The sequence below is a fragment of the Phoenix dactylifera genome, unplaced genomic scaffold (genome assembly GCF_009389715.1).
Source record: "Phoenix dactylifera cultivar Barhee BC4 unplaced genomic scaffold, palm_55x_up_171113_PBpolish2nd_filt_p 000345F, whole genome shotgun sequence".
Lineage (NCBI taxonomy): Eukaryota > Viridiplantae > Streptophyta > Magnoliopsida > Arecales > Arecaceae > Phoenix > Phoenix dactylifera.
The window spans coordinates 351460-362811 of NW_024067804.1; the positions used below are offsets into that span (position 1 = coordinate 351460).

General features: G+C 37.2%; 1 protein-coding gene across 5 annotated transcripts; it reads left to right on the plus strand.

Moving 5' to 3' along the window:
• The first annotated feature begins 189 nt into the window (after nt 1–189).
• LOC103695692 (UPF0235 protein At5g63440-like) lies at nt 190–11114 on the plus strand. Of its 5 annotated transcripts, none has more exons than XR_602283.4 (8): nt 190–427; nt 2354–2468; nt 3248–3401; nt 4692–4785; nt 9841–9929; nt 10068–10136; nt 10537–10666; nt 10747–11114. XR_602283.4 is itself a non-coding variant. In XM_008777081.4 (8 exons), exons 1-7 carry the CDS (start codon nt 313–315, stop codon nt 10594–10596), a joined length of 696 nt encoding a protein of 231 aa, XP_008775303.1. In that variant the 5' UTR covers nt 190–312; the 3' UTR covers nt 10597–10644; nt 10747–11114. The 5 variants fall into 5 exon arrangements, 4 of the variants coding, with proteins under 4 accessions (XP_008775303.1, XP_026656418.1, XP_026656420.1 ...); XM_008777081.4 differs by having other exon boundaries at nt 10537–10644; XM_026800617.2 differs by having other exon boundaries at nt 10537–11114.
• The last annotated feature ends 238 nt before the right edge of the window (nt 11115–11352 follow it).

Genomic DNA, 11352 nt, shown 5'->3' on the forward strand with positions numbered 1-11352 from the left:
TAGTTAACGGTGCCGCTAGAAGGATCGTTATATTAGAAATATTTGTAAAAAATAATATTTTGTGAAGATATAAAAAAATATAAATTTTAAAGGGGTATCCACCTAAATTTAGATTTTAAGGTGGGTATTTATTTAAAAAAATCAAAAAAACAAAGCCACTAACATTTTTTGCCGTCGCATTATTTTTGCGTTCCATTTTGCCCATTGTCCATCGGCTGCTCGACCTCTCCTCAGTACTCACTCACGACATCGACGCCGTTTCAAAGCAAGGAATGACTTCTAGAGAGAGAGAGATATAGGGAGGGAGAGAGGATGCCGAAGCGGACGACGCACACGTACTCGAGCGAAGACGCGGCGCCCGACGGCCCCGAATCCGACCTCTTCGTCTACTACTGCAAGCACTGCGGCTCCCACGTCCTCATCACCGGTCCGTAACAAAATCTCCTCTCTCTCCATCCTTTCTGGGGTTGTAAATCTCGTAGCCCCTACATTCGTCCATCTCTTCTCTTATTCTTTCTTATTCGATTGATTTATGGAATTGCTTGATTTAGGATTTAGAAGTCACGTGGGTCTGATCAGATGAAAGTCCCTTCTTCGATTTTTTGCAAAAATTAAGACTGGTTTTGTTTAGCAGAGTGCTAATTCTCACTGGATCTATGCAGTATGAGTATAATCCAGGGATTAGTGTTTCAAAAGCATTGCGCCCATAATGAGATAAACAATGATACAAATCCTGCTTCAATCAATAGGAGTTATTAATTAGAATTATTAGGATGAATCTGAACCGGAGTTCAGAAGACTTCATATAAGTGGTGGGTAATTTAAAGGGAAACATATAAAGAACTGGGGTGGGAGGCCAGTTCACCCTAGTTCTTTGTTGACTTAGTTTATCATATTTATGTGCGATAGAGCATGAAGGAAGCAGAAATGATGAAATTAGTTGCTAGCTTGATCTCATCTGTAAATAGAATGAGTTTGATACGATGTTTCCTTTTTTTCATCTAGTTTGAATTTTGAGAGGAGGAGGAGGAAGGGAGTAGATGTCTTGATTGATTTTCAGTTTCGGAGACAAGTAGGTAGAGGAGTCGAACTATTGCCTTCTATCATGGCTTGCTGCAATCAAATTACAGAAAGACTATGAAGATCCTTGAGTTTCTGGTGGAACATCCACTTTGTGTTTACAATTATTCGACGTCATGGTTTACAGGAATACTGTGTAGTAGGAAGAATTGTGTGTACTGCTTTTACTTTCATGCATGATATGAGTCTTTTTCTGTGTTTCCCTCCTAGGAAGACTTTTCAGGACTCAGGAGAGATCTAGATAAATAGCAAGTTAGGTTTGGCAAATTTGTTCTTGACAATTAGAGGAGGAGACTCTTGAGCACCTAGTTCATAATTTTTCTGCATGAAATACCTCTCCATTGTAGCAGGTGACTTTTTGACTTTTCACTGTTTTACTTATGATCCTTCGATGGGGGAGAAAAAAGCTTTTAGAGGTCGGTCTTTGACTACGAGTAGTGTCATGGGAGGTTTAGAAATCAATACCTTCTAGAGAGGCATCTGGTCTTTTATGGTGCTTGGAGAAACATTTTTCATACTTCAAATTAATGGACTGCATAGGCTGCAATTCGTTTAGCTGACAATTTCTTTCTTTTTTTCAGGAAAAAATCTTACATTCTCTCTATTTCTCCTTTGTTTTGTTTTACCACCATTTACCTTGTCACCTTATCAAAGCTGAAAGAAGATTCCTTTTTTCGTATCTGCTCCTTAACTTGCTTTTTCTGATTAAGGACTTTTAAATTAAATCCTTTTAGCATTATTTGGAATAAATATCCTTGTTTGATGAACCTGCTATATGAAAATTCTTGTGAAAGGGCAAAATTAGTTCTCTTCTTTTTTGGAAGTATGGTCTTAATAGGAACTAACATCTTATTGCAACATAATTCCATTATAGTGTGCCTTGTCTAAACTATAAAAACTAACATTTCCTTCTTTTCATGATAAGAAATGCATGCTTTCTCTAGGTCTGACCATTGAAGGTATCTTTTTTCTTCAGTTTTAAAGCATTGAATTAGATACTGATTTTTTTCAAAGTACATTTATTTAGCTATCACTAAATTCATTATTGGGTTTCCGATGTAGCTGTTGCTTGTTATCTTATCTCTTACTTCTTTATTTTCCTAATAGGTTTCTATGCTCTTGTTGATTGTGTGAAATTCTAATACTCAAGCTGATCCATTTGCTGCTTTCAAAACCTACTAGAAAATGGTTCCCTGTTTTTTTTTTTTCTATTGTTTCATTGAATTGTGTTATTAGTAAGCAGATGATGTGTTCTGAAGTGTTTGTTCTGAAGATACCCAATTGCAGAAGATGCCAAAGAGGAAGACTGACAGAGCACATGTGCTGGACAAGAAAAAATATCTTGCAAGATTGAATGTTAAAGAGGCAGGAAAAGTTCTATTAAAACGGTATCCTAGCTACACATTATTCTTATTCAACTATGATGTCTGATAATTGTCTTATTCTGTACTTACACATATAACATATCTTATTTAATAGATGTTGGAAAGACGAACTTAGCCCATTATGTATGTGAAATGTCTCAGTTATATAATGGGCTAAAGAATTGGCAGCACTGATCCTTATTGACATGGGCGCATGACAATCAATAGCTTACAAAACTCGGTTGTTAGTAAATTGTAGAATCTGAAGAACACTTAGACTTTTACCTGTAGCAAAGGGGGCAAACATTGTATTTCTCCCTTTCTACCGTGAACAACAATCCTATACCTAATGTCTTCATGACTGTTGAAAGTCATGTATGCCATTTTCTCTAGCAATAAATGTATGCTTTCAACTTTGTACCACACTAATGGTGTGTCGTTTCTTCCCCAAATTGTGATTCTTCCAATTTGAGGCATCATGTGCATGCTTGATGGCGCACTTCATTGAATTGTAGCACTGTTTTCTTTTGGCATTCCTCCAGAATCGTCATATCATTCATTTCAAATCAATTCATTCTTAATGTTATTACTATGTCAGATCATTTTTCCGTTGTAATGCTTGTATTTAGGACCACATTGCCTTGATATGTTATTAGTTTTTGGTTAGGATTGCGTTGTTGAAATTAACTACCTATTGGAAAGCCTGAACTTTCTTTAAGTTGCTTCTGACAATTGGAGTGTAAAGATTTGATAAATTATAGTAGTTCTGGAGCTCACATGTGCAAGATATAATTTTCATGCAGCGGTGAGGGAAAACTGGAAAAACAGTTCCGCATGACTTGCACAGGTTGTGAACTTTTTGTTTGTTATCGTTCAGAAGAGGATTTAGAAGGTGCTCCTTTCATTTATGTTGTTGATGGTGCACTAAGCTCGGTTGCAGCAGAAACAAACCCACAGGTACATATATTAGGTTACCCATGCATATATTTCTATTTATCCATTTTGATTCCTGTAAGTGAGCTGCTTTGCTACTGGAGCTTCCCTTTATGGGCTGCATCTCACTTCTCCTCCTTGGCTTATTACTTTTGGGTTTAATGGCTAGTGCTTAGTTGGAAATGTAACTTGACAGATAGCTAGTAGATCTGGAATTGTTGAGTCAACAAATGAAAAACGGCATGCCTGCTGGTTAACCATACTCAAGTCTAGTTGCTTAATTCAATTCTACTTAGTTTCCTGTGAAAATGCTTAATGTGGATTCGAACTGCTGATGTAAATGAAAATGTGGTGCACCAATCCTTTTTGCTTAAAGAAAAAGGAGAAAATCTTGAACGCCTATAAGAGGTGGATATACCTTTTAACCTCTTAACTATTACTGTTTCTTTTGAGCATGCTTGCCATTCAAAGCAGATATGGGGATTGGAGCTTGTATCTTAATCATCCTTGGATTTTGGTATGCCCAAATTTGCTAGAGGTTTTACTTCATTTTACCTTCAGTAATCCAAAAGCAACTTGTCTTGCATGCATCTGAAGTGATTTCACAAGTTTCATCTTAAAATAGTAATATCTTATTTTATCTTTATAATAAAATGACCTTATTTATCTTTAATTGGACAATCATTTGTTCGGGTGTTTTTTAAATGTTAACTACTAAAGTAGAATGCATTGTGGTATTATGCTTGAAATAATTTTTAAATTTTTAATCAAATCAAAACTTTGCTAGAAATCATTGTCTTACGGTCTTACCTATCTTTTTTTTTATTGGGACTCTCCTAATGTGATTTTTTTTCCTTAACAATGTTTGGTATTTTTTATATATATAATTATTCTTGGAGCTTTTGCTAAGTTTTTTTTTCACACCTTTGCATAAGAAAATGTTTGAACTGAAAAGTATTGCTGTATGTACCAAAAACAGGTATCGCTGTAATACCCTTGCTGAAATTTTTTCTCCGAAATTAATACCTTAACCCTTGTCTTGGATTCTCATGATCAAATTTAATTCATCATGTTTATTGGTGACCTGACTTACTCTTTGGCCTAAGCCACCTAACTGCAGTACTGGTGACAGATTTGCCTTTTCTTCCCAGATAACACACAAAATTATGTTTTTTTTTGGTATGAACACAATATCAAGAACTTATAATATCAGACATAATTCATTAGTATTAAATAATTTTCATATTCCCTTTTGTTTGTATATTTTGACTTTTTTCTGGGATAAGTACGTTGGACTTAGTCATAACATGGCAGGATGCTCCTGTGCCCCCTTGCATATCACAAGTAGGTGGCCTTGTCCAAGTGGCAATTGAAGTCGAAGACCGTGCACAACGTTCAGCAATTACAAGTAAATCTTCCATTCACATAATTTTTTATATTGTTTTCTTGTTAAATCTGTTAAATGAAATTGATGATCATTGGTCAAGGATAAATGTAGCTGATTTTGACCAGAATCCTGCTGATTTTTGTGGGTCTTGCTGCATCACATGGTATAATGGATGCTGAGTTGATCTTATTCTATTTTTACTTTTTATATTTTGTTTTATTTCTATAGTTCTAAAGTACATCATCGTATACTCAAGAGTTGAAGTTGCTTCCCTACTCAATCCTCAGTCGATCAAATATTTTCTGTAGCATATGTAATTTTTCTTACTTTTGAAGGAACTTATGGTTCCATCATGTTATGAAAGTTAATTATATCAATCTCTTATTTGTTTAGGTTGGCATTCATAGCTTGCCACATTAGTCTGGAACCTGTATCTTTTTTCTGAAATTAGAACCACGCTTGGTAACTACCATGTTTTCTATTTCATGATGTTGACCTTCCCCCTTTTTCTGTAATTATTATTGCTAAGGATGATACGATTGGAATCATACTATTCCTTCTCATGTTCTTGAAAGTGTTCTGGTAAGGTCATATTATGGTCAGGGTAAACGACCTAACTAATGAGACTTGGTGGTTATGTTTATGGTTTATATTTCCAAAAAGTTTGATAGATACTGGGTTTTGCAATAATGGTTTGTATTATCTGTGGATTGTTGCAAGATACTATTTAAGAGTAGCCAAGCTGCATTAGATCCCTTTGTATGAATAGAATACTTATTCTTAGAAGAATCCATGTTGGGATGTTTCATATCAGTAATAAGTGTTATCGTGAACATGATATAGTTCATCTAGAATGGACTCTATAGATCCATCAGGTACCTACTATAGATAATATTGTAATATTGCCACTATTACACTGGCTCTTGTTCCTTCTCTCTGCTTGTTACCTTGCCTGTCTACTATGTTGTCAAAGGGGCTCTAGGAACTTAGGCGAGGTGTGGAAGCCCCTGAGTCCCTCAACAATCCCCAAGCAACGTAAGTTTACTAGGGCGGCATCTAGGCAAGTGGCTGGACAAAGCGACAGGCATTTGTCCAGTAGTATTTTTCCTATCCCTTTTTGGTCCATTCTCTTAGAGCTTTATTAGATTTAATTTGAAGGTTATTTTGGTCTATTATAGTTCTTGTAAATCAGGGCTACTCTAGGATGCTCAATGATTTACTTTTTGGGGTTACATTTTCTTTAGAAACATCAAACGTGTTTTGGGAAGTGGTATTTTGCTATCATGTTTGAATTTTAAAGCTACTAAAGGTTGCCTAGTGGTTTGTTTTTGCTGATTTTTATTTAAAACATGATATAGGAAGCAATATTTTGATGTGATGTTTTGAAAGATGTAAACACAATGTCTAATGTGCAAGACTATTATTGTTTTTGATGTTAAAACTTGAATGATTAATCTTATAGTGCTTGTATTGTTTTCAAATAGATGTAGTATTTATTTCTAATGCATTTATCGAACTTTTTAAATCAGTGACTTGTTTTCTTCAGGCAAGCACCTTTTGGGTGCCTAGTGCCTCAGGCAATATAAGGGCCCTATCACCTTAAGGGTGCCTTCTGCTTTTGACAACCTTGCCTATCTAGTAGGTGTAGAGGAGTAGGTAGATTGACCAAGGACAATAGTTTGCATATTTATCATGCTATTGTTAGTGGTTTTCTTGGTTCCCTTTTACACGATGATCTCCATTATCCCCATTACCTTGTTTCTTGGTAGAAGACTAGCATTGGCCATGCCCTAGAGCTTAATGTCAGGACTCAGGAGACAACTTGCTGGCCCAAGTTTGGCCCAGCCCAATGTGCGCTGAAGTTCTGCAGCCAAAACCTGGCCAGGCTAGATCAGATTATCCCCAAGGACTTGGATTGTGTCATGTTGATGCCTGGTATAGAAGAAGAGGTTTAGCAATGCTATGTGACAAGGAAGGTTAAGTACTATGCCCCAGCATGCAGCGGTCATGTTGCAGGTTTGTGTTTTCCATGGTACCAAGGGAGAAGAGAACCAAGGGGAACGAGAGAGGGGGGGAGGGGGGAGAGAGGATGGGGTAGTACTGAGAAGAAAAAGAGTTAGGAATCTTCATTGACGGTGTGGCAACTAGTGAAAAAAGAGATGGAAATGCAGAGTTGTGGACTGGGAGAATGACTTATCTCAAAGGGCTAAGGAAAGGAAATGGATCGGAGGATATAGATAGAGATCTAAGGAAGAGAAACATATTTTCTTTTATTAATATATAAAATAATCATCAGGCAAGGCCAGGTAAAGTTTGGTCTTGGCTCAGCTTGATGGGCTAGAAGTACATGCTTTGGCCCACCCAAATTAGGCCAGGCAGGGCCTGGCCTGATCTGCTCAAGTCTATTTGGTATTATAATTCCAGACATTGTGTATTTATGATGCATGAGTATATTCGAAGATTTGCTTCACATTCCTCATATTCTCCCATTTATTCTTGAAGGGTAAAATTATAGATATAGATTAGTGAAATTGATATCCACGTTTATCATGATTATATATTATAATGGCAACACCCATTTGATGTAAACGTATGCCAATATTAGTTGGATATGGACTCAAGGAAGAAGGTGAAAAGAGAAGTGATGGTCCAGATGATCAACTAAACATGGTGGAAGGACAAGTTACATACAAAGAAATTGTCATAATGTCTATATTATTAGTATTATATTAGTAATTTCTAGAGATGTATATGTATTGGAAATGGTGCTGTGATAGAGGCATACTACTATTATCCCTTTCTTGGTGTTGTGGCCCTGGAGGGCGCTTTTTTTTTTTGGTGAAAAGGGCAATTCATATAGCTCTAGCTTGAGTACATCCAGCCAAATCGAAAGAAAGTAAAGAGTACAAAGAAGTGGGAATGTCAGCTACAGATGTTCACAGAAACTTTCCGGAGTGCCGAGCGACATAGAGCGACCCAGTCAGCTGTTCTGTTTGCCTCCCGATACACATGTGCTGCCTGAAAATCACTCATCTCCTGAACAAATCTCTGGATCTCTAGGATAAGCGGGTGACCATCACCGTACCTATCTGCACCCCGGATCTAATCGATCACCGCAGAAGAGTCCCTCTCGAGATGCACCCGCACGGCGCCAAGGATCCTCCTCACAAAGGATAAGCCCTTCCAAGCAGCCCACAGCTCTGCCCCAACAAAGGTGAGCTCTGGCATGCGACGGCCCCCAGCGGCTATCAACCTGCCCAAGGAGGGTGCTTTCAATAACCAATGCCTACAGGGTGTTCCTGGAAGGAATGCCCTTCTTTTAACTCAGGTGGCTTCACACCATTGCCTGCCATAAAGAGAATTTTGATAGCTAAAGTCTAACTACAAATAAAAGATAGTCGCATCTGTAAATTTTCTCCTATTCAAATATATGAGCAAGATTACACTATGCTAGCACAAGACCTTCTAGATATCTGTATTTATCAGAGCATCCTCTGCAGCCCAGTTCCTTTCTCTCTCAAGTCCATCTAGACGTCTTCCAACCATGACTGGCACAAGCCAGACTGCACTGTGCACCCTGAAATGTGGGAATAACATCTGTCAATTGTGTGGATTCAAAAAATGTTGTATATTCAACCAGCCACACTGACTGATCAAACTTGTCTGATCTAGCTTTACAGATTGTGGCTTACTTCAAAGTTAATGGACCATGAAGTACAAATCACAAGTATATATGACACTCAAAATTATGAGTACAAATAGAATTGAAGACAGCCAGAACTTATTGTATCTAATTATCACTTGGAGATCTGCACATGGAAATCTCGACTTACAATCATGTAATGTGGAGTGTACTCTAGAAGTTCCTAATGGAATTTGTATCCCTCCAGTCATTTTAACATCAATTTTTCCTCCATCATTTGAAATTCACTTCACATTTATACAATAAAAAAGTTTGCCATGTTATTACTGCATCCAATGACTTGAACACACTTCCTAGATTATCTAATGTTTATTTACTTTATTTAGTTTTATCATGTGGGTTTGTTGATCTTTCCTTTGTCAAGCTGAAAACATATTCTAGTCGGCACCCTCCATGGAGACGTGGTAGTCATCTATCATAATCGGATGATAAAATAAGAATAAATATCCCATTACATTTGAAGCAAAAGCATTTAGTGAACCTGTGAAGCAGAACATGAAGCTACTGGGTGCCAAAGATGAAATCTTTTTATCAAAAAATAGATATTTATCCTCGTCTTTAGATCTATTTTAGAGTGGTCAGTTATGCTCAGAACAGAAACAGCAGCTCAACAAATTTGCGTTGTAACCACTAGCACACACCTTGCAGTGGGGATAGTTTAACACGGATATTTATCACATATGAAAAAAAAAAGGAGAATATGGTTAAGTAAATCATTTGTGAAAAGGTACATATTGCACTAGCTGAAGACAAATTAAAAGAAGGATGATTTATATGATTTGGACATATATAATATAGGCCAAAAGATGCACTAGAAAAATAATTTGATATATATAAAAGGAAAAGAGGGTAAAGATAGACTAAAAGCCATATAGGATAAAGTAGTAAAGAAGAACTTGATATCACTACATTTTTTAGCAAGTATAACTTAATCAAAGAAAAATGGAGGAAAAGGACTTATAGCAGAGAAATTCCACAGACCCGGTTATAATGTAATTTTCTTCCCATGCCAGATTTAGTGAAAAACTTTTCTACAATAGACGCCCGAGCGGAACAAAGGCTGGATGGAATCTGTGCCGCGTGCTTTGGAGGTTTGGCTGAAAAGTCGTGGCTTTCACGAAAGTTTCTGTCACGGTTCAAATTTATCACACAAGGTAGAAGGAACATGTTCACATTTTCCGAAAAGCAGAGGAATTGCATGCCCCTTGTCATTTTATTCCCTTAAGGCAAAAACTCAGGAGAGCTTTGTTGCTGGTGCAAGATTACTAAAAGGAAGCTCTACAAAATTTTGTTCATTACTGCATTTTTTTTTCTGTTGTTGTTGTACCATGAATCATATAGGAAGTGTCATATTTCCTGTTAATTTTGATCAGGAGTGAATGCTGATGATGTTCGAGTGAGTGTAGCTGCTCCAGCTGCTCGAGGAGAAGCTAACAACGAATTGTTAGAATTTATGGGCAAGGTTTGCAGTTCTTCCCATTGAGTTATTTGAGTATCATGGGACCTGGAGTAGAAGTCATTGCATGATACTGACTTTATATTGCAATCAACACTGGTTAATGAACTTGAAGACAACTCATGCAATTGTTTTCTGAAACAGGTACTGGGCTTAAGACTGAGTCAAATGACCCTTCAGAGAGGATGGAACAATAAATCAAAACTTCTAGTTGTGAGTTAACTTACCATGAACATTTATTGCTTGAATTACCGGAAAGAGGAAAATAAATTTTAATTAATTATGGTTAAGCAAGGTGCATGAAAAACCGTAAATTCAGTGTGCTGTGTCAGAAGTGGAACAGAATCCAATTGGAGTGAGTGTTGGAAACGAAGAATATATGCTTTCTATAATAAAATCTTAATCAGAAATTCATGGAGAGTCATTTGCCTCCCAGAAATACTACTGGATTGAAATGTTGACGTTGCTAGACCCTGGTATAGCTGTAGTCAAGATTTAGCACTTGAGCTGTTCCATTGAAAACTATTTTTGCGTCTAATGAGTAGATATGAAGATCGAAACATAATATGCCAAAAAAAAATTTGTCTGTTGATGCACGAGATGCTTGTTTCAGGTTGAGGATTTGTCTTGTAGACAGGTGTATGAGAAGCTTTTGGAAGCTGTGCAGCCTTGATGCGGTTCATGTTTTTCTAGCAGAGTCCATTTTGTTTCAGCAGATCTGGTCTGTGACTCGAGTGTGATTGGTAGACTATTGCTTTGAAATTATAACTTGATTGATTATATGTAGATGGCTATATATTATTTGAATTTGTTTGTCCCGTAGCCTGAGTATTAAAGATGGTAGCTGGAGCATGGTCTAAATAGACCATGGAGCTCTTCTGGAAGGACCTGGAGCTGCATTTGCTAGTATTACCGTTACCAAGCATATTGTGCCGCCGATTCATCTTAAATCAATTAAGTCTGAGATGGGCTGCTGACAGTGCTTAATCCCACAGCCAGACACTGACGTGCATGGTAATGTTGTAATCATAGACCATTTGTGAACATATCTTGGGGGTAGGGCTACTTGGTTTCTTATATTTCAGTCAAAAATGTGATTGCTTCTCTCTTTCACATATCAAAATTTGTAACCTAGACTCTCACTTTGGCTTGTATTTAATGTGAAAAATGAAAACTTTACTCCTTAGCTTTCATGTCTCCCTCTTCCTGGGTACTGCCCAATCCTGGGAAAAAGAAGATTAAATGTGATGAATCATGGATTAATGCGCATCAAAAGGCTGGAATTGGGGGTACATACGAGATTATCATGGAAGGGCTATCTCCATGTATGCTGAAAATTGCGAGGCCAGTATGGTTGTTGAAGTGGAAGTTTGGCACTGACATGTCCCAGAACAGTAAGAGGAGGCTTGGTATGGACCTGTGCTAATTA